A 27748-nucleotide genomic window follows, 5' to 3' on the forward strand; every position below is an offset into this window, starting at 1 on the left:
ACTCTCGCGAGGGGACATTGTCACTTCCACAGGAGAGGGAGAGAGATGGAGAAAGATGCGGTCTGAAAAGGACCAAATGCCCGGAGGCAGGGAGAAAAGTGTCGTCGAGATACAACTTAGAGACATTCCGAGGGAACAGGACGCCGTCTCTGTCAACTCAAAGCAGAAAGAAGAGAAGAAGGAGGTATTTACTAAGGTAGGCAGAGCGCTGTGATGGCGTGTTTGGTATTGCAGTCGGCCGCAGATATGGACGTGGCAACATAATCAGCACCACAGACAGCGAACGCGAGCCGTATGCTTAGAGTCAATGTATTCTTGATCCGAAAATGTTGTCTGAGGCTCCTTATGGAGGGTGTGACGCATTTACGGAGCCTCCAGAAGGCACACAGAGGCCAAATTGAGCTCTCTGTACTGCATCGCCGTGCGCCTCCCACATTTTGTAACGATCTGCATTAGGCGCATGCAGTATATGTCAAGAACAACATACATTACATGACCAAAAGTATGTGGACACCTGCTCGTTGAACAGCTCATTCCAAAGTCATTAATATTGAGTTGGTCCCCCCTTTGCTGCTATAACAGCCTCCACTCTTCTGGGACTTGCTTCCATTCAGCCACAAGAGCATTAGTGAAGTCGGGCACTGATGTTGGGCGATTAGGCCTGGCTCGCAGTCGGCATACCAATTCATCCCAATGGTGTTTGATGGGGTTGAGGTCAGGGCTCTGTGCAGGCCAGTCAAGTTCTTCCACACCGATCTCGACACACCATTTCTGTATGGACCTGACTTTGTGCACGGGGGCATTGTCATGCTGAAACAGGAAAGGGCCTTCCCCAAACTGTTGCCACAAAGTTGGAAGCACATAATCGTCTAGAATGTTACTGGAACTAAGGGGCCTAGCCCAACCATGAAAAACAGCCCCAGACCATTATTCCTCCTCCACCAAACTTTCCAGTTGGCACTATGCGTTCGGGCAGGTAGCGTTCTCCTGGTATCTGCCAAACCCAAATTCGTCCATCGGACTGCCAGATGGTGAAACATGATTAATCACCCCATAGAACGCATTTCCACTGCTCTAGAGTCCAATGGCGGCGAGCTTTACACAACTCCAGCCGACGCTTGTCATTGCGCATGGTGATTTTAGGCTTGTTTGAGGCTGCTCGACCATGGAAACCCATTTCATGAAGCTCCCGACGAACAGTTCTTGAGCTGACGTTGCTTCCAGATGCAGTTTGGAACTCGGTAGTGAGTGTTGCAACCGAGGACAGACGATTTCTACGCACTACGAGCTTCAGCACTCTGTGGTCCCGTTCTGTGAGCTTGTGTGGCCTACCACTTCGCTCTTGAGCTGTTGTTGCTCCTAGACGTTTCCTTCACAATAACAGCACTTACAGTTGACTGGGGCAGCTCTAACAGGGCAGCAGTTTGATGATGGAAAGGTGGCATCCTATGACAGTGCCATGTTGAAAGCCACTGAGCTCTTTAGTAAGGCCACAATACTGCCAATGTTTGTCTATGAAGATTGCACGGCCGTGTGCTGGATTCTATACACATGTCAGCAACGAGTGTGGCTGAAATAGCAGATTCCAGTCATTTGAAGAGGCGTCCACATATGTTTGTATATGTAGTGTATCTGATATCGTAGGCCTTTGTTTGAACTCAGTAATATGTCTGTTTGCTGTACGATCATATGCATGTAAAGCTACTGCAGCTTATGCTACGCTATGTTGATAAAGCGGCGAAGGTGTTGGCTGTGCACCTGTGCCGCAAAGATAGCCTACAGCACATTGCTCAGTTCAATGAACATAAATACCCGCCTGGAAACAAGCGCACGCTTGTGTATTATCGACTATTTAGGTCTACCTGTCAAGGCAATGGTAGTTGTCTATAACTAGATATGAAAACATCGTCATTATGTAATCAAACAACCGAGACGCACAGCACGGATTCAATGCTAAAGAGTAAATTCCATCCAACTATTAAACGTGACCATGAATGTCTTTGGTGTCTTCCCAATTCTGGTGTAATTTCAACCCACTATTTTGTATTTGTGTATGTCCTTCTCGGTTCCAGGTAGTAATAAGGCGACTTCCACCCAACCTGTCCAAGGACCAGCTGGAAGAACAGCTCAGTCCTCTTCCATCCTATGACTACTTCGAGTTCTTCCCTGCTGATCAAAGGTGAATATTTAGTAAGCTACTTAATGCAATGACTCCATGTGTTGGGACAGGGTGCCTCCACAGATCAGTGTTTTTCTCAAATTCATTCTGCATTGTGTGATGCCAACATCATAATATTGACATTCCCCACAGTTATCAAACAATTGGCTTCACCTAACCTTGGTTAGTAAAGTCCATACCATCTTTGCTGTTAAGGACGATTCAGTCTGAGTGGATGAATTCTAAATAATCTTGCCAAAACAAAGCTAAGACACTAGCACAGCAATCTAATCATTAGGTTACCACCTAAAAGCAGGGTGTATCAGAGAATATGTAATCATCATACCTGTGGCGTCACCCCCTTTTAACCCCACATTTTAGATAGGCTGCGCTGATGGAATGGCTTTCTAAAACAACCTGTTAATTCCATGCAGCCTCTACCCACACTTGTTCTCCAGAGCTTACATCAACTTCAAAAACCCAGAGGACATCCTGCTCTTCAGAGACCGCTTTGATGGCTATGTTTTCATTGATAACAAAGGTAGAATTTTTATGTAGATTTATAATTCAAAACATGATGGGGAGGTTTCCTGGACACAGATTATGCCTAGTCCTGGACTAAAATGTATTTTTGATGGAGATTCTCCATCGATCTAGCTTTTTAGTGCAGGACTAGGCATAATCTGTGTCCGGGAAACCTCTCCTAAATATTTCCTATTACCAATGTGTTAATGCTTAGTAGTTAGTGTTTACACAATGTTTTTGAGCACATAGTGCTGTGAGTAAAAGTACAGTGCCTTTGGAAAGAATTCAGACCCCTTGACCTTTTCCACATTTTGTTACGTTACAGCCTTATTCTAAAATGGATTAAAGAAATAACAATCCTCCGCAATCTACACACAATACCCCATAATGACAAAGTGAAAACAGGTTTCTAGAATTTCTTGCTAATTTATTTCAAACAAAAAACAGAAATACCTTATGTACATAAGTATCTAGAGCTCTAGAGTTCCTCTGTGAAGATGGGAGAACCTTCCAGAAGGACAGCCATCTCTGCAGCACTCCACCAATCAGGCGTTTATGGTAGAATGGCCAGACAGAAGCCACTCCTCAGTAAAAGGCACATGACAGCCCGCTGGCTAATAGTATTGATGGGAGAGGCAGTTTACTCGCTCGCCGTCGGATCCTTACAAGGCACCCCGACCTACGTCCACGATATCTCCGTCTCTTCCTCAGGCGAATGACGGGGATCTGGGCCTTGCCGGGTGTCTGTAGAATATCCTTCGCGTCCGACTCGTTGAAGAAAAAGTCTTCGTCCAATGCGAGGTGAGTAATCGCTGTCCTGATATCCAGAAGCTCTTTTTGGTTATAAGAGACGATGGCATAAACATTATGTACAAAATAAATTACAAATAACGCGGAAAAACACACATAATAGTACAATTGGTTAGAGGGCTGTAAAACGGCAGCCATCTTCTCCGGCGCTGTGATGGAAAGGGGCGTGTACTCCGAGCATGTGCTGACCAACTGGCAAGTGTCTTCACTGACATTTTCAACATGTCCCTGACCGAGTCTGTAATACCAACATGTTTCAAGCAGACCACCATAGTCCCCGTGCCCAAGAACTCTAAGATAACCTGCCTAAATGACTACCGACCCGTAGCACTGACGTCTGTAGCCATGAAGTGCTTTGAAAGACTGGTCATGGCTCACATCAACAGCATAATCCCAGAAACCCTAGACCCACTCCAATTTGCATACCGCCCCCAACAGATCCACAGATGATGCAATCTCTATCGCACTCCACACTGCCCTTTCCCACCTGGACAAGAGGAACACCTACGTGAGAATGCTATTCATTGACTACAGCTCAGCATTCAACACCATAGTGCCCTCTAAGCTCATCACTAAGCTAAGGATCCTGGGACTAAACACCTCCCTCTGCAACTGGATCCTGGACTTCCTGACGGGCCGCCCCCAGGTGGTAAGGGTAGGTAACAACACATCTGCCACACTGATCCTCAACACGGGGGCCCCCTCAGGGGGTGCGTGCTCAGTCCCCTCCTGTACTCTCTGTTCACCCATGACTGCATGGCCAGGCACGACTCCAACACCATCATTAAGTTTGCCGACGACACAACAGTGGTAGGCCTGATCACCGACAACGATGAGACAGCCTATAGGGAGGAGGTCAGAGATCTGGCCGTGTGGTGCCAGGACAACAACCTCTCCCTCAACGTGACCAAGACAAAGGAGATGATTGTGGACTACAGGAAAAAAAAAGAGGACTGAGCACGCCCCCCATTCTCATCGACGGGGCTGTAGTGGAACAGGTTGAGAGCTTCAAGTTCCTTGGTGTCCACATCACCAACGAACTATCATGGTCCAAGCACACCAAGACAGTCGTGAAGAGGGCACGACAAAGCCTATTCCCCCTCAGGAGACTAAAAAGATTTGGCATGGGTCCTCAGATCCTCAAAAATTCTACAGCTGCACCATCGAGACATCCTGACTGGTTGCATCACCGCCTGGTATGGCAACTGCTTGGCCTCTGACCGCAAGGCACTACAGAGGGTAGTGCGTACGGCCCAGTACATCACTGGGGCAAAGCTCCCTGCCATCCAAGACCTCTATACCAGGCGGTGTCAGAGGAAGGCCCTCAAAATTGTCAAAGACTCCAGCCACCCTAGTCATAGACTGTTCTCTCTGCTACCGCACGGCAAGCGGTACCGGAGTGCCAAGTCTAGGTCCAAAAGGCTTCTCAACAGCTTCTACCCACAAGCCATAAGACTCCTGAACAGCTAATCATGGCTACCCGGACTATTTGCACTGCCCCCCCACCCCATCCTTTTACGCTGCTGCTACTCTGTTAAGTATTTATGCATAGTCACTTTAACTCTACCCACATGTACATATTACCTCAACTACCTCAACTAGCCGGTGCCCCCGCACATTGACTCTGCACCGGTACCCCCCTGTATATATAGCCTCCCTACTGTCACTTTATTTTACTTCTGCTCTTTGTTTTTCTCAACACTTTTTTTGTTGTTGTTTTATTCTTACTTTTTTTGTTTAAAATAAACGCACTGTTGGTTAAGGGCTGTAAGTAAGCATTTCACTGTAATGTCTGCACTTGTTGTATTCGGCGCATGTGACCAATAAAATTTGATTTGATTTGATTTGATTTGGAGTTTTCCAAAAGTCACCTAAAGACTCTCAGACCATGAGAAACAAGATTCTCTGGTCTGATGAAACCAAGATTGAAGTCTTTGGCCTGAATGCCAAGCGTCACGTCTGGAGGAAACCTGGCACCATCCCTACGGTGAAGCATGGTGGTGGCAGCATCATGCTGTGGGGATGTTTTTCAGCGGCAGGGACTGGGAGACTAGTCAGGATCGAGGCAAAGATGAACGGAGCAAAGTACAGAGAGATCCTTGATGAAAACCTGCTCCAGAGCGCTCAGAACCTCAGACTGGGGCGAAGGTTCACCTTCCAACAGGACAACGAACCTAAGCACACAGCCAAGACAACGCAGGAGTGGCTTTGGGACAAGTATCTGAATGGCCTTGAGTGGCCCAGCCAATGCCCGGACTTGAACCCGATCTAACATCTCTGGAGAGACCTGAAAATAGCTGTGCAGCAACGCTCCCCAGCCAACCTGACAGAGCTTGAGAGGATCTGCAGAGAAGAATGGGAGAAACACCCCAAATACAGGTTTGCCAAGCTTGTAGCGTCATACCCAAGAAGACTCAAGGCTGTAATCACTGCCAAAGGTGCTTCAACAAAGTACTGAGTAAAGGGTCTGAATACTTATGTAAATGTAATATTTCATTTTTTTTTCTTCATTTTTATGAATTAGCAAACATGTCTAAAAACCTGTTTTTGCTTTGTCATTATGGGGTATCGTGTGTAGATTGATTATTATAATTTAAAAAAAATCAATTTTAGCATAATACTGTAACCTAACAAAATGTGGAAAAAGTCAAGGGGTCTGAATACTTTCCGAAGGCACTGTAAATAGTGGGTAGACGTATAGTGTTGCTGCATATATAATGCATTAAAACACATAGCCGACAAGGCAATGATGTCTCAGTGTGTGTGTGTGTGTGCGCTCTAATCTCTCACGAGACAAGAGGATTCTCCTTTCACTTCCCCAGGTGCCATGGTAATGGTTTGATCATTGCGTCAGGTGTTGTCTAATGATGATCTGTCTCCATGTCAATATTTGCTCAGGCCAGGAGTACCCAGCTGTGGTAGAGTTTGCACCCTTTCAGAAAGTCTCCAAGAAGAAACTCAAAAAGAAAGATGCCAAAGCTGGAAGCATTGAAGAAGGTAGGTGCTGGACTCGTCTCTTCAGAAACTATCCAGACATACATCGTGGATGCCTGATTGTTGTCAAAACACGTTGGCACTGACAAACACAGACTGAACCCATGCTTCCCTTTACATATATAGTATATGGGTTTTCAGCCCCCTCATTGTACTTTATGCAATTATTCAGCATCTGCTGAATATCACAAATATTAAATATACAAATCTGGGATGTAGTGAAGGGATGAACGCTCACAAATGCCAGTAACAAACCTTTCTATTTTGTGAATAGAGATACGCACCTATTACAGCAAATTAGCGTATTTAGCATAAGAGTTTACATTTAGGATAACGTTACCGCCTGTCATCTGAAGCTTTAACCGTATATTTTGACCCACCTTTTTCTTTACCACTACACCCTTGTGACTGATGGACCTCCTCCCTCTTCTTGACTCATCCTAATCCTTCTCCCCCTCGCAGACCCAGAGTACTGTCGGTTTCTGGAGAACTACTCCTGTGATGAGGAGAAGTCCATGGCCAACCCTGAAACCCTGCTGGGAGAGATCGAGGCCAAGACAAGGGAACTCATAGGTACTAGGATCAATCAGTCAACCAATAAGTCAGGCATTCAATCAATCTGACTTTGCATTATATGTGATTTAATTTCAGCCAAAAGAACAACACCTCTTCTGGAGTACATCAAGAATAAGAAACTTGAGAAGCAGGTAAGAGCAATGTAACAGTGAAAAATAATGAATTTATAGTTGACCTTTGTGGACTCTTATCCAGATATACAGTGGTTCCTCGATTAAAAGTTGCGTCATACCACGGTAGAGTGTGGTATGCCATGGTATTGTAAGGTGCATTAAAGCCAATTTATGCTTGATCCGAAGGCATACAGAGGCCAAATCGAGCTCAGTACCACATCGCCATGCACCTCTCAAATGTTGTAACATTGCAGAGGGCTCAGTATAGCTCCGCATTGACATGATCGGTAGGTGAGGGCGGGAGGTCCGGTATAAACACAATCTCACTTCCTTGACAACTATTAATGTTCTGGACTATGTATTATGTCATGTTTCATGTGGACCTCAGGAAGAGTAGCTGATGCTTTTGCAGCGGCTAATTGGGGATCCTAATAAATACCAAACACCAAAGCTTCCTTCACAACAGGTCTGTGCTGCTCTGCTATGTGCAAAAAAGTATGTTTGCTCTGACTCCTGCGGAGGCCACATCGCAGTAAATGGCCTATATAGTGGACATACAGCATTTTATGGTGCTTGCCGTTAATGCTCCTTTCGAGATCACCATGCCATGCAATTTGTGAATACACTTCATGATTAAAATGGAATTATATATTTCATTGTAAACCTATAGGAAGAAAAAAGGAAGAAGATCAAGCCGAGTCCCAATATGGGCAGAATAGTGTATGACATATTCAGACGGTTAAAGGCCGAAATCTGTGCGTTTCAATTCAAATGTGACTCGTTCTATTCTCATTCCATTGATATTATATCTTGGCCTTTATTTACGATTATTTTAGTTGTAGCCCGTTCTCCAATTCACAGCACTGTATGGGTTTTGGCTGACAGCCATTATAAACTTCAGCACTGCGCGACAAGAAGATGCCCCTATCTCTCCCGCTAATTGGTATACTTTTGCACATTTGTTGTCTAAATGAGGGAAATTCTGTAAATCAAGATGCCACCAGATGCTTATTTCTATTGTTGTCCAAGAGTCCCTCTGCTCTCGCACTGTAGAGTCTTGCCAGAATACAGCTTCCTAGTGAATTACCATGAATATAAATAAAGAAGAACAGTCTCAACAGCCCAAAAATCAGTTGGCGGGTGGTCCTGGAGTTGAGAGAGAACTAGGGTGATGGCGCAATTACACTCGACATGTGGACTGATGATTTTCGGAAAAAAAAGGATACTTGTCCCTTACAGCCCATTACATAAACAAAGAGTGGGTGCTTGTGGAGAGGGTGCTATTCACCACGGAGTGGGACAGTTCCCAGCGCAAAACATAACCGAAGGACAGCTATTGTGAAAGAGTGCTTGGGGATGTTGTTGATTTCCTCTATCGCTTCAAAGAGGCCACACTCGCCTTGGAGGCAGGCAAACAGCCTACTCTTCACCTGGTAATTGTGTGGTTCCAAAGGATAAGTCGCTTTGGATAAAAGCGTCTGCTAAATGGCATATTAAATTAAATTAAATTAAATAAAGTGTCACCTACAGCTGGATAGGCCTACAGTATATCTAACCGTTTTTTTTTGTATCAACTAAAAACATTCATCCATAATTCTACCAAGCCTACAAGAGTTTTGGCTCGAGAAGACGTTTTACCTCGAGAAACTGACAATGCAACAAATACATTGATCATCTCAGCAAGGTTTTACCCATGGTTGTGGAGCTGGGGGGAAGTGCAACTAAAATGGTGTTAAAATGTAGTTGAACTAAACATCTGCATTTTTAAAACATACTTTTTTATCATTCTTTTATTAACGAAAACACAAAGATGTTGATGAACAAATACTGTAGATCAGGGGTGTCAAACTCACTCCATGGAGAGCCTAGTGTGTTTTTGGTTTTCCCTTTCAATTAAGACCAAGACAACCAGGTGAGGGGATTTTTTAAACTAATTAGTGACCTTAATTCATCAATCAAGTACAAGGGAGGAGTGAAAACCCGCAGACACTCAGCCCTCCGTGAAATGAGTTTGACACATGCTGTAGATTTATTTATAAAACCCAAATAACAAAGGGAGCCTTGAATAAGTAAACAATAAATAAACCGCAACATGTCGACCAAAGGAATTGCATTCACGAATGCATGCGACTGTTTTTAATCTTAGAACAGATAAAACATTGTTTGTAAGTTATTAGTGTATTTGTTGTATTGTTTACACTGTTCCAAATGGTCAAAAAAAGATTGTTCACATGTTTGATACACGCACTGTGATAAGCACACAGCGCTCGCTCCTCCTACCCTCTCTTCTTGATCTCAAGTCCCTAAAAATATAAATCAACTCGGCGTCAAGAGTCTATTGTCCTGCTGATAGACCATCAAGGGTGGATGGCTTCTTTTGTATTCCAATTTATTGAATGAATAGGTACGGCTGCCAAACGGTTTACACCTGACCCACAGCTTTGTAGCGTACTTACAGTGCGCTTTCACAACATTCTCCGCCTGACTCTTTACCAATGCCACCAGATGCTTCTTTTATATTGTTGTTATCTATTCGGTAACATTCCACTAGTAAATTGTATAAATAAAACAAAATGTGAAACCTTTTCCCCCCCTCCGTATCCACAATGTGCATAAATGAGGCCCATACAGCCTGTCGGTTTGTCCTCGCTGGACTCTCTGTCATTCCGTTTCTTCTTCATATCAACAAAGAACAACTCTGCGCTGTGTGCTTCATATGATGCTTTCGTTTAGGATGGTCATAAAAAACAGGATGCTATGACAATGTATTTCAATATAACCGAATAGCACGTTTTGAGTTTTATTGATCCGGGCTTAGTAGCCGAGGCTATATGGCTGCGCCATCAACTTATTCATTTAGGAGACATCACTCGCGTATATTCAGTCAGCACATATATTCTAAGAACATAATGGAATATAACAGAACATTTTAGTTTGTCTTACAATAAAAGCATTACTGTGTAACAACAGTTATAGTAAGTAATAGGCTACGGTCCAGTTTCAGCTTCTTCTGACGAAGTAGAAGAAAAAAAATAGGTGTATTTTTCTGGGTGTGTACGCGGGACAGAGGAAGAGCAATTCTTACACTATTGTTCTAAATGCAATCACCCTCTTCTTCTTCATCCTCATCATTCAGTTTATTAAAATTAAATTGTGAATTCAAGAGGCAATTATCAGTTTCTATCTGGTTTCTATTACCCATTCATCAATTCACGTCGTTCATTCAGTGAGAAGAGAGACACGTTAGCGCCTGGGTACCAATGCTTTACACCGAACCCAAAAGCATAATCAGTGTTCTAGCTCCCCCTTGTGGTGGGGGAGATAGTGTACCGCACTATACCACAATCTACCTCAATGCTCTGCAGCCTAAACTTGAAACTTTGAATTTAGGAACCACTGTAGATCAACTCTCACAATGAGATGCCATTTTTCTGCAGAGGATAAGAGAGGAAAAGAGAGAGGAGCGTCGACGCAGGGAGATGGAGAAGAAACGCCAGAGGGAGGAGGACAAAAGGAAGCGGAGGGAGGAGGAGAGACGCAAGCGCAAGGAGGCAGATAAAGTGAAGAAACTGTCGGAGAAGGAGATCAAGATCAAGGTGGTCACTGGTTCTTTTGAAACAAAGTTCAAATCCAAAAACATTTTGAGTGGTATATGCACATTCACTAAATTCAAGCTTTTAGGAAGCCCTTTGTGTGCTGGATTTTGTTAGTCTTAAGTATTAGTTAGATAGTAATCTCGGGACCCAGAGTTAAAGCGGCAATCAGCAGTAAAAACAATAACAAATCACCCTCCCAGCCCCTGTTTCGGTAAAAAACAATCACTCTCAAATTCAAAGATAATTTTGCAAGGACTGACCAAAATTTGAGTTTTAACCATGTTTTGAGGCTATAGTGTTTGTGTACATTTACTTTGTTTACAAACATTGGAGTAAAACAAAAATATATTTTGGGTTCTGATTGGGTACGAGCGTTGAATTAAGCTCATGAGACATTTTTAAGTTATTCTTCAAGAATCAAATATAATTAATTTATAAGCCCTTTAAGGCTTTGACGAGAGAATAGATAGTTAGTGACTGTGTTTTGCTAATAACTGTTAGTAGTTGTTGGGCAGTAAGTGTGTTTTGGGCTTGCCTCAGCTCCTAAAGAAGAGTGACCGGGACGATGACGTGGACTCTGACAAGCTCAAGGACAAAGGGGACAGTGGGGATACAGAGAGGGCCAAGTGGGACAAACCCAGTGGACACATGAAGTTCAAGGAAGCCAAGGACAAGTAAGGACCTTTTAGTGCACTATTCATGTAGATAACTCTCTGATGTGTTTTTTAAAATTGATTTCCAGTCTCTCCGATGCTTTGTTTTTCTCAGTTATGACAAAGCCAAATCGGAGTTAGCTTGTGGTGGGATGTTTTCTATGCCTTAAGGTATTTTCTAACCAACTGCATTGCAATCTTATCATCCGAATTCACAAAAAATACAGATTCTGATACAGATTCTGATTTTGACGCACTAAACCATTCACACAAAGTCTGATGCATTTTTCCTTCCACTTTTCCAAACAATTCGTATAATTTCACCAACGCTGCACGGTCATTCTCATTGGCAATATACATTTACATTTACGTCATTTAGCAGACGCTCTTATCCAGAGCGACTTACAAATTGGTGCATTCACCTTATAGCCAGTGGGATAACCACTTTACAAAGTTTTTTTTTTTTTTTTTTTTTAAATCTTTTTTTAAAATTCTTTTTTAAAATTATTATTATTAATTTATTTTTGGGGGGGGGGGTTGGGGTAAGGGAGGGGTAGAAGGATTACTTTATCCTATCCCAGGTATTCCTTAAAGAGGTGGGGTTTCAAATATCTCCGGAAGGTGGTGAGTGACTCCGCTGTCCTGGCGTCGTGAGGGAGCTTGTTCCACCATTGGGGTGCCAGAGCAGCGAACAGTTTTGACTGGGCTGAGCGGGAACTATGCTTCCGCAGAGGAAGGGGAGCCAGCAGGCCAGAGGTGGATGAACGCAATGCCCTCATTTGGGTGTAGGGACTGATCAGAGCCTGAAGGTACGGAGGTGCCGTTCCCCTCACAGCTCCATAGGCAAGCACCATGGTCTTGTAACAGATGCGAGCTTCAACTGGAAGCCAGTGGAGTGTGCGGAGGAGGGGGGTGACGTGAGAGAACTTGGGAAGGTTGAACACCAGACGGGCTGCGGCATTCTGGATGAGTTGTAGGTGTTTAATGGCACAGGCAGGGAGCCCAGCCAACAGCGAGTTGCAGTAATCCAGACGGGAGATGACAAGTGCCTGGATTAGGACCTGTACCGCTTCCTGTGTAAGGCAGGGTCGTACTCTCCGAATGTTGTAGAGCATGAACCTACAGGATCGGGTCACCGCCTTGATGTTAGCGGAGAACGACAGGGTGTTGTCCAGGGTCACGCCAAGGCTCTTCGCACTCTGGGAGGAGGACACAACGGAGTTGTCAACCGTGATGGCGAGATCATGGAACAGGCAGTCCTTCCCCGGGAGGAAGAGCAGCTCCGTCTTGCCAAGGTTCAGCTTGAGGTGATGATCCGTCATCCTTACTGATATGTCTGCCAGACATGCAGAGATGCGATTCGCCACCTGGTTATCAGAAGGGGGAAAGGAGAAGATTAGTTGTGTGTCGTCAGCGTAGCAATGATAGGAGAGGCCATGTGAGGATATGACAGAGCCAAGTGACTTGGTGTATAGCGAGAATAGGAGAGGGCCTACAACTGAGCCCTGGGGGACACCAGTGGTGAGAGCACGTGGTGCGGAGACAGCTTCTCGCCACGCCACTTGGTAGGAGCGACCGGTCAGGTAGGGACGCAATCCAAGAGTGAGCCGCGCCGGAGATGCCCAGCTCGGAGAGGGTGGAGAGGAGGATCTGATGGTTCACAGTATCAAAGGCAGCAGACAGGTCTAGAAGGACAAGAGCAGAGGAGAGAGAGTTAGCTTTAGCAGTGCGGAGAGCCTCCGTGACACAGAGAAGAGCAGTCTCAGTTGAATGACCAGTCTTGAAACCTGACTGGTTTGGATCAAGAAGGTCATTCTGAGAGAGATAGCAAGAGAGTTGGCTAAAGACGGCACGCTCAATAGTTTTGGAGAGAAAAGAAAGAAGGGATACTGGTCTGTAGTTGGTGACATCAGAGGGATCAAGTGTTGGTTTTTTGAGAAGGACTCTCGCTCTCTGCAACTCTAGCTCTCTTGACGACGGAAGGGACATAGCCAGCGGTCAAGGATGAGTTGATCAGCGAGGTGAGGTAGGGGAGATGGTCACTGGAGATGGTCTGGAGAAGAGAGGAGGGGATAGGGTCAAGCGGGCAGGTTGTTGGGCGGCCTGCAGTCACAAGTCGCAAGATTTTATCTGGAGAGAGAGGGGAGAAAGAAGTCAAAGCATAGGGTAGGGCAGTGTGAGCAGGACCAGCAGTGTCATTTGACTTAACAAACGAGGATCGGATGTCGTCAACCTTCTTTTCAAAGTGGTTGACGAAGTCATCCACAGAGAGGGGGGTCAGGGGGAGGATTCAGCAGGGAGGAGAATGTGGCAAAGAGCTTCCTAGGGTTAGAGGCAGATGCTTGGAATTTAGCGTGGTAGAAAGTGGCCTTAGCAGCAGAAACAGATGAAGAAAATGTAGAGAGGAGGGAGTGAAAAGATGCCAGGTCCGCAGGGAGTCTAGTTTTCTTCCATTTCCGCTCAGCTGCCCGGAGCTCTGTTCTGTGAGCTCGCAATGAGTCATCAAGCCACGGAGCTGGAGGGGAGGACCGAGCCGGCCGGGAGGATAGGGGACATAGAGAGTCAAAGGATGCAGAAAGGGAGGAGAGGAGGGTTGAGGAGGCAGAATCAGGAGATTGAAGGTAGAAGGATTGAGCAGAGGGAAGAGATGATAGGATGGAAGAGGAGAGAGTAGCGGGAGAGAGAGAGCGAAGGTTGCGACGGCGCATTACCATCTGTGTAGGGGCAGAGTGAGTAGTGTTGGAGGAGAGCGAAAGAGAAAAGGATACAAAGTAGTGGTCGGAGACATGGAGGGGAGTTGCAGTGAGATTAGTAGAAGAACAGCATCTAGTAAAGATGAGGTCAAGCGTATTGCCTGCCTTGTGAGTAGGGGGGGACGGTGAGAGGGTGAGGTCAAAAGAGGAGAGGAGTGGAAAGAAGGAGGCAGAGAGAAATGAGTCAAATGTAGACGTAGGGGAGGTTGAAATCCCCCCAGAACTGTGAGGGGTGAGCCATCCTCAGGAAAGGAACTTATCAAGGCGTCAAGCTCATTGATGAACTCTCCAAGGGAACCTGGAGGGCGATAGATGACAAGGATATTAAGCTTAAATGGGCTAGTGACTGTGACAGCATGGAATTCAAATGAGGAGATAGACAGATGGGTTAGGGGAAAAATTTAGAATGTCCACTTGGGAGAGATGAGGACTCCCGTGCCACCACCCCGCTGACCAGATGCTCTCGGGGTATGCGAGAACACATGGTCAGACGAGGAGAGAGCAGTAGGAGTAGCAGTGTTTTCAGTGGTAATCCATGTTTCCGTCAGCGCCAAGAAATCGAGGGACTGGAGGGTAGCATAGGCTGGGATGAAGTCTGCCTTGTTGGCAGCAGAACGGCAGTTCCAGAGGCTGCCTGAGACCTGGAACTCCAGGTGGGTGGTGCGTGCAGGGACCACCTGGTTAGAGAGGCAGCAGCCACGCGGTGTGAGGCGTTTGTGTAGCCTGTGCGGAGAGGAGAGAACAGGGATAGGCAGAGGCATAGTTGACAGGCTGCAGCAAATGGCTACAATAATGCAGAGGAGATCGGAATGAAATGAACTAAACATCTGGGAAAGGAGAGAGCGGGGCCTCCCTCAGCACAACTCCCAAATATAACTCTCCCAGCTTCCACCTCAGAAACGATAATTGTTGTAAACTACAGCGGTTCAATGTCTCCAGGAACAGACTAACTCAGTTTATTCAGCTAGCTAACTAGGTGCAGCACTATTCCGTGAAAACCGTCCGGGCATCAAGTCATATGACGCCACAGCCAGCTAGCATGCCGGACTCCAGCAACACGGCCCAGCGCCAATACTCTGCCACAACAAACCACCAGTGTATCAACACGCAAGCAGATCGTTCGTGTCTAACGTTGTGGGTTAGTCCCGACAGCTTGAGCGAGTCCGTCGTCAACTTATTCAGCCAGTTAGTTAGCTAGAATAGTTAGCAAACTAGCTAGCCATTGCTCTCAGACAAAGAAGAACCCCTCCTTTCACGGCACGAACACACAGAGAGAGCCAAACTAACATTAACTAGTCACCCATGTCCCAAATTTCCTTGAACGACTTGGGCTATTAATATGTAAAAAACAAAACACAAATGTAGGTTATGACTTACCCCTAGCAGCTACTGTTAGCTAGCCAAGTGCAAAGCTAGCCACTGAATTGACTCAGCCAGTTTGCGTCTGTTCACACGGTCGTTCCAGCTATTGTTTACTAGTAGCTATCCAGGTAGCAACAAGCTAGCTAATATTTCAAGCACAGTAGCCACTTGCTACCTAACGTTAACGGTTCAGACAATGAGGTTAGGAAACAGCTGAATGGTAGGCAATTATTGTATGTAATGATTGTAGGCAGCCAGCTGGCGTTATTACAGGCACTCTCACTACTCGCCAGCTAGTCCCGGTGGTGGGTTAGCTAGCTAGCTTCGTGCTACGCTGGGCTACGCTGGGCACAGCCGAATACAATACTAACCTACAATATTTACATACAACAACCCACAATAACTACCTACAATACCTAACTACAATCTAAATACATAGCTTAAGCCTTACTCGACAAAGCCCAAGCTATGTGTAAAGCCAAGCTTACCCGACGCCAAGCTTACCCGACCAGGCCGACGACACAACAGTGGTATGCTGTTCATAGTGGCTAGAGAGGATGCAGTAATGAGAAAAATAATACACTACTGGAAAAACAATATGCTACTGAAAATATTAGGAAAGGGTATTCATCTATAGGATGAATCATGAGTCAATAGTATATTATTGGCTACGTTTCATTCAGTGGGACATTTAATAACATTTAATAACATTTAATAAGACAGGAAACACAAAACTGGCACCTGTCATCATTCCTCACACATACAGAATGCTGACCATCATGACGCTTGCTGCCTACAGTTTTCTTTCTATCTGATTAAAGTGATGAAGTCCAGACAGGGTAGGCCTATTTTAGGAAACTTTCTGAATGGACAAAGAGAATTAGCGAACTCATAGGCTACACGCATACCCACCCACCTAGAATGACCCATCAATCAAAGCCTCCTGCAGCGCATCTCGCTCAGACAAGCAAATCACATTTCTCCATTAACTTCAAATAATTTCTGTTGGATATCAAAAACGAGTCTACATTACAGAATAATTCTCAATCAATGAAGCCTATCATTCAAATTGATGAGGAACGTTTTAACGGGGAGATATAGAGACAGATGTGATATAGGCTATATTAACAGGAAATTGACAACTGTTAGAAAATAGAAACACATGCATGCAACCTGTCCATAGTCTAATGATCAGCCGTTTTAGTGAAGCAATGGGTGGTTATGTTGACACTTCATTTTAATTTGAGGGCTTTATCTAAATCTGTGCAACCATTTATTGATTTTCTCTTTTAGGGTTGCTTATAGCAAAGGTGATTGCCTAGATTCACTTTAGCAGGCCTATGCTACAGTTGAATTCGGAAGTTTACAAATACATTTAAACTCAGTTTTTCACAATTCCTGACATTTCATCCTAGTAAAAAATTCCCTGTCTTAGGTCAGTTAGGATCACCACTTTATTTTAAGAATGTGAAATGTCTGAAAAATTGTAGAGAGAATGATTTATTTCAGCTTTTATTTCTTTCATCACATTCCCAGTGGGTCAGAAGTTTACATACACTCAATTAGTATTTGGTAGCATTGTCTTTAAATTGTTTAACTTGGGTCAAATATTTTGGGTAGCCTTCCACAAGCTTCCCACAATAAGTTGGGTGAATTTTGGCCAATTCCTCCTGACAGAGCTGGTGTAACTGAGTCAGGTTTGTAGGCCTCCTTCCTCGCACACGCTTTTTCAGTTCTGCCCACACATTTTCTATAGGACTGAGGTCAGGGCTTTGTGATGGCCACTCCAATACCTTGACTTTGTTGTCCTTAAGCCATTTTGCCACAACTTTGGAAGGATGCTTGGGGTCATTGTCCATTTGGAAGACCCATTTGCAACCAAGCTTTAACTTCCTGACTGATATCTTCAGATGTTGCTTCAATATATCCACATAATTTTCATTCCTCATGATGCCATCTATTTTGTGAAGTGCACCAGTCCCTCCTGCAGCAAAGCACCCCCACAGCATGATGCTGCCACCTCTGTGCTTCACGGTTGGGATGGTGTTCTTCGGCTTGCAAGATATCCCCTTTTTCCTCCAAACATAACGATGGTCATTATGGCCAAACAGTTATATTTTTGTTTCATCAGACCAGAGGACATTTCTCCAAAAAGTACAATCTTTGTCCCCATGTGCAGTTGTAAACCGTAGTCTGGCTTTTTTATGGCAGTTTAGGAGCAGTGGCTTCTTCCCTGCTGAGCGGCCTTTCAGGTTATGTCGATATAGGACTCGTTTTACTGTGGATATAGATACTTTTGTACCTATTTCCTCCAGCATCTTCACAAGGTCCTTTGCTGTTGTTCTGGGATTGATTTGCACTTTTCGCACCAAAGTACGTTCATCTCTAGGAGACAGAAAGCGTGTCCTTCCTGAGTGGTATGACGGCTGCGTGGTCTCATGGTGTTTATACTTGCGTACTATTGTTTGTACAGATGAACGTGGTACCTTCAGGCATTTGGAAATTGCTCCCAAGGATGAACCAGACTTGTGGAGGTCTACAATATTTTTTCTGAGGTCTTCATTAGATTTTCCCATGATGTCAAGCAAAGAGGCACTGAGTTTGAAGGTAGGCCTTGAAATACATCCACAGTTACACCTCCAATTGACTCAAATTATGTCAATTAGCCTAACAGAAGCTTCTAAAGCCATGACATCATTTTCTGGAATTTTCCATGCTGTTTAAAGGTACAGTCAATTTAGTATATGTAAACTTCTGACCCACTGCAATTGTGATACAGTGAATTATAAGTGAAATAATCTGTCTGTAAACAATTGTTGGAAAAATTACTTGTGTCATGCACAAAGTAGATGTCCTAACCGACTTGCCAAAACTATAGTTTGTTAACAAGAAATTTGTGGAGAGGTTGAAAGACGAGTTTTAATGACTCCAACCTAAGTGTATGTAAACTTCCAACATCAACTGTATATAGCCTATATATAGGCTATACGAATGATTCATTAATATATTATCATACCCCTGCACATCGACTCGGTACTGGTACCCTGTATATATAGCCACGTTATCATTACTCATTGTGTATTTATTATTACTTTTATTATTACGTGTTATTACGTTTCTATTATTTCTCAATTTTCTTTCTCTCTGCATTGTTGGGAAAGGCCTGTAAGTAAGCATTTAATTAATTTAATCTCTCTGCCTTCTTTACTATTCCGTTCATGCGCAATTCACGCATCTCCGCTGGCAACTCGACTATCTCTTCCCCCCCTCTCTAGCGCTTGAATGAGTAGCCTATACAGTGGGGAAAAAAAGTATTTAGTCAGCCACCAATTGTGCAAGTTCTCCCACTTAAAAAGATGAGAGAGGCCTGTAATTTTCATCATAGGTACACGTCAACTATGACAGACAAAATGAGAAAAAAAAATCCAGAAGATCACATTGTAGGATCTTTAATGAATTTATTTGCAAATTATGGTGAAAAATAAGTATTTGGTCACCTACAAACAAGCAAGATTTCTGGCTCTCACAGACCTGTAACTTCTTCTTTAAGAGGCTCCTCTGTCCTCCAGTCGTTACCTGTATTAATGGCACCTGTTTGAACTTGTTATCAGTATAAAAGACACCTGTCCACAACCTCAAACAGTCACACTCCAAACTCCACTATGGCCAAGACCAAAGAGCTGTCAAAGGACACCAGGAACAAAATTGTAGACCTGCACCAGGCTGGGAAGACAGAATCTGCAATAGGTAAGCAGCTTGGTTTGAAGAAATCAACTGTGGGAGCAAATATTAGGAAATGGAAGACATACAGGACCACTGATAATCTCCCTCGATCTGGGGCTCCACGCAAAATCTCACCCCGTGGGGTCAAAATGATCACAAGAACGGTGAGCAAAAATCCCAGAACCACACGGGGGGACCTAGTGAATGACCTGCAGAGAGCTGGGACCAAAGTAACAAAGCCTACCATCAGTAACACACTACGCCGCCAGGGACTCAAATCCTGCAATGCCAGACGTGTCCCCCCTGCTTAAGCCAGTACATGTCCAGGCCCGTCTGAAGTTTGCTAGAGTACATCCAGAAGAGGATTGGGAGAATGTCATATGGTCAGATGAAACCAAAATAGAACTTTTTGGTAAAAACTCAACTCGTCGTGTTTGGAGGACATAGAATGCTGAGTTGCATCCAAAGAACACCATACCTACTGTGAAGCATGGGGGTGGAAACATCATGCTTTGGGGCTGTTTTTTCTGCAAAGGGACCAGGACGACTGATCCGTGTAAAGGAAAGAATGAATGGGACCATGTATCGTGAGATTTTGAGTGAAAACCTCCTTCCATCAGCAAGGGCATTGAAGATGAAACGTGGCTGGGTCTTTCAGCATGACAATGATCCCAAACACACCGCCCGGGCAACAAAGGAGTGGCTTCGTAAGAAGCATTTCAAGGTCCTGGAGTGGCCTAGCCAGTCTCCAGATCTCAACCCCATAGAAAATCTTTGGAGGGAGTTGAAAGTCCGTGTTGCCCAGCGACAGCCCCAAAACATCACTGCTCTAGAGGAGATCTGCATGGAGGAATGGGCCAAAATACCAGCAACAGTGTGTGAAAACCTTGTGAAGACTTACAGAAAACGTTTGACCTGTGTCATTGCCAACAAAGGGTATATAACAAAGTATTGAGAAACTTTTGTTATTGACCAAATACTTATTTTCCACCATAATATGCAAATAAATTCATTAAAAATCCTACAATGTGATTTTCTGGATTTTTTTTCCTCATTTTGTCTGTCATAGTTGACGTGTACCTATGATGAAAATTACAGGCCTCTCTCATCTTTTTAAGTGGGAGAACTTGCACAATTGGTGGCTGACTAAATACTTTTTTTCCCCACTGTATATTGACAATGAACAGCAATATAGTTTTAAACTTATTTCAAGCCATTTTTAAAACCTAATAGGCCTAGGCCTATTCGAGGAGAGAAGCATAGATCAATCCTCTTGCTTGCTAAATGGCTATAAAATAGGCTACAGCGTTGGCAATGAACTGGCAGGGAAGTTTGAATGGCGAGATCGACGTGTAGCTCGGGTGTGATGTGATCACATTGGCTAAATTTATACATTGCTGCGCTGATGCATTGCTAATGTAAAAAGCAGGCAGAGAAATGTATTGATTAATTCATTCACACAACGAAACCCACAGACCTGTCAGTGTCAGTGTCCCAGATAGCAATTTATATTGGTCAACAGCTTATAGACGGTTGGCAGACAAGTGCACGCAAATGATTTGTGGCCGGAAGCCGTGCTTTGTTATGATTCTGAACAGTCAGATAGCTAGCGAAAATGACAAGGTCTGCCATGTGGGGAATCGTAGGTGGCTCATTTCAGCTAGTTTTATCTTGTTCTTGACACCATGTCTTGTTGTGAGGTGTTTTGACTGATTTCATGTTAATGCTTATATGGCTAAAATTCGCTAGCTAGCTAACCAACAACTGTAACGATCTATTTGAGAGACAAGTGCTCATTGTGCAAATGTATTTATGTTTTCAATAAACATTTGGAGATTAAATATAGTTCACATATTGTCAACAATCTAAGCCAACCGTCTGTTTTGCTCCATAGTTGTGCACGCAGTGGTTTTGTTGCTAATCAACCAACCCGTCTATATTTGCATGTGAAAAGACACAAAAGTCAATCCAGTTCTGAATAAATAATTGACAGATTGCAGCAGGACGATATTTTAGTTTTATTATTTTTTGTTTTATTTATTAGCACCAAAGAAAACAAGTGATAGACAACAATACAGATAAAAAATAAAATAAAAATGGTGTGCAGGAATGGCTGGATTTCGCAGTTGGTGTGAATGCATCATAAAGAAGACATGTGCTCGTATTTCTTTATTTCATCCTAATTTTTTGGACGAAAATAACGAACTTGGTGAGAAAGGGCCGTTACTTTGAGTGAAACTTCCTTATCACAGTGGGATGCCAACTTTGGCCGTGACCCACCTACAACCTTACCTTTACAAAACCAATGTTTATATTCAGGGCCAAGGTCTTAAAACCTCTTAAGGATCGGACCCTTTTTTTCAATTTTCACCTAAAAGGACATACCCAAATCTAACTGCATGTAGCTCAGGATATGCATATTCTTGATACCATTTGAAAGGAAACACTTAGAAGTTTGTGGAAATGTGAAATTAATTTAGGACAATATAACACATTAGATAATACAAACAAAAAAACATGCGTTTTCAAAACAAAATTTGTTCCATCATCTTTGAAATGCAAGAGAAAGGCCACAATATAATATTGCAGTTTAGGCGCAATTTAGATTTTGGCCACTAGATTGGCAGCAGTGTGTGTGTGTGCAAAGTTCAAATTGATCCAGTGAAGCGTTGCAATACTGGACTATTTTGTATCAAGTCTGCCCAAATATGCCGAATTGGTCAATTGATACATTTTCAAGTACATAACTATAGAGAACATACAAAAATGATATGGTAATGCAAAATATAAGTTTACACACTCCCAGGAAACGATACATAATGAATCATTAGCTTATACACTAACTTTCACACATCTAGATGGCCGGGCGGGGTGGGTGTGTAGCCAGAGACAGCAGGGGTTCAAACTGTTTTTGTTGTTGTTGTTTTTTTGTAACCTTTATTTAACTAGGCAAGTCAGTTAAGAACAAATTCTTATTTACAATGACAGCCTACACCGGCCAAACCCGGACGGCCAATTGTGCGCCGCCCTATGGGACTCCCAATCACGGCCGGTTGTGATACAGCCTGGAATCGAACCAGGGGGTCTGTAGTGACGCCTCAAGCACTGAGATGCAGTGCCTTAGAACGCTGCGCCACTCGGGAGCCCAGTTCCTACATTGGAATATAAAAATGAATTTTATCAAACAAAACTATGCTACATTTGATCTCTGGGACCCTTAGGATGACAAATCAGAGCAAGATTACTGAATGTAAGTACAACATTTACCTTCAGAGGTCAATGTATCAAACCAGTTGCCGTGATACGTTTTTTGTTGTTGTGCACTCTCCTCAAACAAGCTACTGTAAATTGTAAAAGCTACTGTAAATTGACAGTGCAGTTAGATTAACAAGAATCTAAGCTTTCTGTCCATATAAGACATGTCTATGTCCTGGAACTATTGCTGTTACTTACAACAGTCATGCTAATCACATTAGCGCACGTTAGCTCAACCGCCCCGTATACGGGACACCGACCCGTTAAACTGATATCACAACCCTCCAGTGTGATAACCATTCTAACTGTGCTTCCCCTTCCTGCCACTAGGGGTCAGATGGAGAGCGATAAGGGAGAACATGGCCGCAGGCAGAGAGACAAAGACCACAGAGGAAGAGACGAGGAGAGGAAACGACAGCGCCACCACTTTGAGTTTGACAAGTTCATGCGGCGCAAGGAGGAGACCAAGTGGGGCAAAGGCTACTGCCAGGACCGGGCCAAGAAAGATGGCCACCACCACGGCTCCTATTCCTACTGCCCTGGCACGGGCGACAAGGTGGGCAAGGAGGACAGGGAGGGCATTGGCGCTAGCAGGAAGGACCGCACCCGGAACAAGGTGAGCGACAAGGTGAGCAAGAGAGGGTCAGGCGTTGGGGTAGGTTAATTTTTATTGATGTCATAACCAACTTGCCAAAACCATAGTGTGTTAAGAATTTGTGGAGTGGTTGAAAAACTAGTTTTAATGACTCCAACCTTAAGTGTATGTAAACTTCAACTGTATACCCAAGTCTGTGTTTCGTCAGCTGTGAAGACAGACAGTGTTATACTGTTATAGTGCAGTGGAGACATTTTTATTTCAATACAACTTTATTGTGCACAAGATGATGATTTACAGCTTAAGATGACCGTATGTACAGTCATCCTACATTGTGTTGAAAACAGTGAGAATTACAGTACATATGCACTACAAATAAGAACACACATCCAAACATTACATATCTGCACGTAACTCCCATTGATCCAGGCTCGTGTCTCTCAGTCTGTGTTAGCCCATCAGGACAGAGGGACGTCCCAGTCAGAGGGGCCACACCAGATAGGAGGGGCTCTGCCAAACAAGGTACAGTCAGCTAGCCTTTCCACTACCAGCTAAGGTACAGATACAGCTAGGCTTTCTACATGGGGGATGAGGGGGGGGGGGGGCACACAAAGTAGTGGGAGGGTGTATCAAAATACAGATGTACAACTACCCATGGGTCCTGTTTACATAGGCATACCTGGGTTCAATTAGCAAATAGTATTTGTAGCCTTTCAAATACCTTGGGTGTTTGGTTGAGCCTACCTGGGGTGCCAGATGGGCAGGGTTTGCACTTTTGGGAGTAATTTATTGCACCAGGCAAGCTCAGTTAAAAGCAGATAAAGAAAGACAAAATACTTTTTCAACCCGGGTCTGATAGGTGGGGGCCGGTGGTTGGGGCATCTGCTAGTACAGATCAACATCTAACAATATGCTTTTGATGTCATTTGGAGAAAAAAACGATGATGTTGACTACTTTTAAATGCCTTCTTCTCCAGAACCACTGGAGCGATCGGCACCAAATTTGTTATATAGCATCTATGGATGCATATCTTCAATATTTCCAAGACTGTAGCTGAAACAATATGGCCACTATAAGCTTGCATGAATATTTTTTCTTGTCCAACAGTGCCACAATGCAGTCCAACTGACCCATACTTTACAGGTTAGCTAGATTCATATCCCTGAGCATTTGTGCTACGTTTTATCACTCTGAGTCAAACAGATCAAGAGATATAAACGTGCCCATTATAGCACCACCATGTGGTTGATCTCAATGTGCTTGCATATGTTGAGTTTTGACAGTGTTTGGAACATGTGTATCAAGTTTAGTTACAATACGAATATCTGTGTGTGATTTATATGCATTTATGTGCCAGACCACGCCTTGTTGTTTGAGATGCTAACCTGGCCCAGTGGTTCCGGAGTAGATGTAATTTAAGTGTTTTTCACCAAATTCAAAATGGCGGAAAATCCATTATGGTGGACCTTATGGGTTCTTGAGGCAAATTTGTTCCTTGTGAGGAGAGGGACCTATGTACCAAATTATGGGGTGAGGGGCGTGACCTTTTAAAGTTTGCATTTTCAATCGCTTGTTATAGCGCCACAATGTGGCTAATGGCATTGTAGGAGAGGGTGTGGCCCATGGCCCTTTCCTCCTAGGCCTTACTATTTCACAGGAATTTGCTTTTTTTCACCAAATTGGCAGAATTGGTATAATAATTATATTGACCGAGAATAAATATCTCCAGCTTCACTGCTTGAACCCCTAATAATCAATGCCAACAAGTACAATAGGGTTTCACGCTTCGGTGATGAACCCCTAATAATAATACTTGGGACTTATATAGAGCTTTTTAATTACCCAAAGTTGTTTAATTAATAAATTAATATAGAGAGTCCCATTCTCAACGATACAAATATAGATCTTGTACTGTACAGAATAGGCAAAAAACTCCATGAGACAGGTTGAATTTTCTTTCTGTCCTCTGTCAGAATGAACGTTATTCACTTACTGTAAATAGCACTCTTAGGGACGGTTTCCCAGACAGAGATTAAACCTAGTCCTGGACTTAAAAGCACTCTCAATGGAGATTGAAATCACTTTTTAATCCAGAACTAGGCTCAATGTGTGGCCAGCAAAACAACTCTGATAGTTTAGCAGCCATTTTGTGTTGTTGTTGTTGTGACCCAGATTGTGTGGCTTTTCTCTCCCGTGTTCCTGCCTCCTCTCCATACAGGACCGACCGGCCATGCAGCTCTACCAGCCTGGCACTCGCAAATGCATGGGCTCGGCGAGCAAAGGTTACGAGCTCCCCGTCCGCCAGTCGCCAGAACACATTGCCGCGGAGCGCTGCTACGAGGCCATCGCCATGGGAACAGGCTCGGAGAAGAGCAGCGAAGATTAGTCCAGTCCGTAGTCCAGTCCGTCGCTCTGATAGGCCTTTCACAATCTTTATGCGTATTGGGCTGCCAGATGGTAGGCTTGTGCATTACCGAACAGCACTCATGTGCAAGGCTTTGGGGTTGACGGAGCTGCACTCACAGTTCAAATCATTTGAACTTTCCGACACTTCTGCATCAAAACCTTTGTGGAAGGCTTGTAAGATTGGCCCACCCCTGACAGGAGGAGGAGGGTAACAAAAATCAAACATTCCCAGAACATAATGGAAACATTTTCATTGTGTTCCCATTTGGTTGTATACTGTACATCACAGTATACAGAATGTTCTCTAAGCATGACGGGACCGAAGCTAAAGGAAGTTGTTTGTTTCTTGCCTGTATGTTATTCCCATGTTGTGTCACCCTTGGGTACAATAGCACAATAATCATGATGCTTTTTTTTTTACCCTATATGTACAGTTGTTTCATGACAGGATACTTCATCTGTGGTGTTTACACATGTCTGGTACATTCACTCATTTCAGAAACCACTGCCTGATAACAGTTATATATATATTATAGTTATATTTTGTATATTCCACGAGACATTATGTCATTGTTTTAATGAGAAGTGTACCTGAGGCAGCACATTATAGGCCAGTTTCCCAGACACAGATTAAGCCTAGTCCTGGAATAAAAAAGCATGGTCAACGGAGAAGCTTTTTAGTCCAGGGCTAAAATTAATCTGTGTTCTGGAAACTTCCCTTATGTGTCTGTCTACTACTTGCCTGTGAAGGAATACCTCATCAAGTGAGATCATATTTCTACGCCTTTTTAGTGATTCCATTTGACTGGGATGTTTTTAAAAGAAAGTCTATAGATTTTATCACAAAGAAAATATATGAAGTAGTGAGAATTCTATTTAAGATATTCAAAATGTATTTGCAGTGTTGGATGTAGAACCTTTAGAATCTGTTAAGCAAATAATTGTGTGTGTGTATGTGCGTGTACGTTTCAGCGTTTGAGTGTGTGATACGAGACAGAGAGGAGAATGTTTAGGTTTGTCAATTGTTCTCTTGTATAATGTGACTTATGACAATTCTTACATCATCATGTTTCTAGATGTCATAGACAGTAGCTATTTGTGTTAGGAAACATAAGGTGACGTGAGCTGTCTATTATTAAGCAGTATTTTCACACTTGAGCCAAGAAGAACATAATTATTCAACAAAAACTTCTGGCCCTTAAATGTCATGATGAAAATGAGGCAAAATAACATTAAAGGTGCTGAGTTGATGCTGTTGAAAGTCTCTACGTTTTCTAACTGTTTGCATGGTTTTCTACCAAATTGTGAACTGTTGGATTCAGCTGATGCCTGAACTGCAGTATGTTATGGTATAGATATGTGTAACATGCCTTAGATATTTTCTCCACATGACAGTAAAATCACATTCTTGTTAAGACACCTTCCTTCTGTTTGTTGTTTGTTTTCATGAAGAGATTTGAAAAAAAGTTAAATAAAACTATCCAATAGAGATTTCCTGTGCCTCGATTGAATTGAGCATTTGTCTGTTTGAAAAAAAGGATGTCCACTTCTTTATATCTAGGAGTACACTTATAATATCCACTATAGTATCCACTCAGTAATATCTTGATATTTCCATTACACTTTCTATGAACACCCTCTTCATGATGAGTACATTTTTATGTCTCATGGGCTATGCATACTGGCATTATAATGCTCAACATAGGTGCATAGCTGTTCTATTAATAAAGCATTACAAGCAGACAAAGACAGCACAATGGTTTAGAAAGCAAAGTGGTATAATCCATATTCTGAAGCATTGTTTATGCATGAGGCCAGATTGCCATAAATCTCCATTGACTCCATTCATTCTACTCTTACTTGATGTACGCCCTCTGCTGGCTGGTAGGAAACTGCACGTTTTATGATGAAGCGCAAAAATATGTCATACAATTGGCTGATTCTCTCGGGGATACATTGAATAGCACTTTTACATCGGCTGAAATGAAGAGAGCATTAGCTAAAGCTGGGGTAACATCTCCTGGGAAGGATGAGATGTGTTACCTCATGATGACTCATCTCAGTGACACTGCAATGGGGGAAGTATTTGGCCTTTACAACAAGGTGTGGCAGGAAGGGAAACTGCCTGGAGGTTGGAAGCAGGCTGTGGTGGTGCCAATACAGAAAACAGGGAAAGACCCTACTAGTCCTTTAAGCTATAGAACGATAGCGTTGACATCTCACGTATG

General features: G+C 43.5%; 1 protein-coding gene across 7 annotated transcripts; it reads left to right on the forward strand.

Moving 5' to 3' along the window:
- Positions 1 to 27011, forward strand: LOC121536617 (regulator of nonsense transcripts 3A). 7 transcript variants are annotated; one of them, XM_041844020.2, is made up of 11 exons: positions 1 to 196; positions 2073 to 2179; positions 2593 to 2699; positions 6392 to 6490; positions 6950 to 7060; positions 7139 to 7194; positions 10614 to 10772; positions 11313 to 11446; positions 22849 to 23146; positions 23543 to 23635; positions 25333 to 27011. In XM_041844020.2, exons 1-11 carry the CDS (start codon positions 56 to 58, stop codon positions 25498 to 25500), a joined length of 1473 nt encoding a protein of 490 aa, XP_041699954.2. In that variant the 5' UTR covers positions 1 to 55; the 3' UTR covers positions 25501 to 27011. The 7 variants fall into 7 exon arrangements, with proteins under 7 accessions (XP_041699954.2, XP_041699956.2, XP_041699955.2 ...); XM_041844022.2 differs by having other exon boundaries at positions 23558 to 23635; XM_041844021.2 differs by having other exon boundaries at positions 22849 to 23134.
- The last annotated feature ends 737 nt before the right edge of the window (positions 27012 to 27748 follow it).

Source organism: Coregonus clupeaformis, chromosome 23 (assembly GCF_020615455.1).
Source record: "Coregonus clupeaformis isolate EN_2021a chromosome 23, ASM2061545v1, whole genome shotgun sequence".
Classification (NCBI taxonomy): domain Eukaryota; kingdom Metazoa; phylum Chordata; class Actinopteri; order Salmoniformes; family Salmonidae; genus Coregonus; species Coregonus clupeaformis.

Excerpts from the sequence above, each read along its gene's own strand:
- LOC121536617 (XM_041844020.2), top strand. The coding sequence starts at position 56 with ATGCGGTCTGAAAAGGACCAAATGCCCGGAGGCAGGGAGAAAAGTGTC. Across the intron at positions 2,180-2,592 it reads TTCTTCCCTGCTGATCAAAG|CCTCTACCCACACTTGTTCT; the intron begins GTGAATATTTAG and ends AATTCCATGCAG. Across the intron at positions 6,491-6,949 it reads AGCTGGAAGCATTGAAGAAG|ACCCAGAGTACTGTCGGTTT; the intron begins GTAGGTGCTGGA and ends TCCCCCTCGCAG.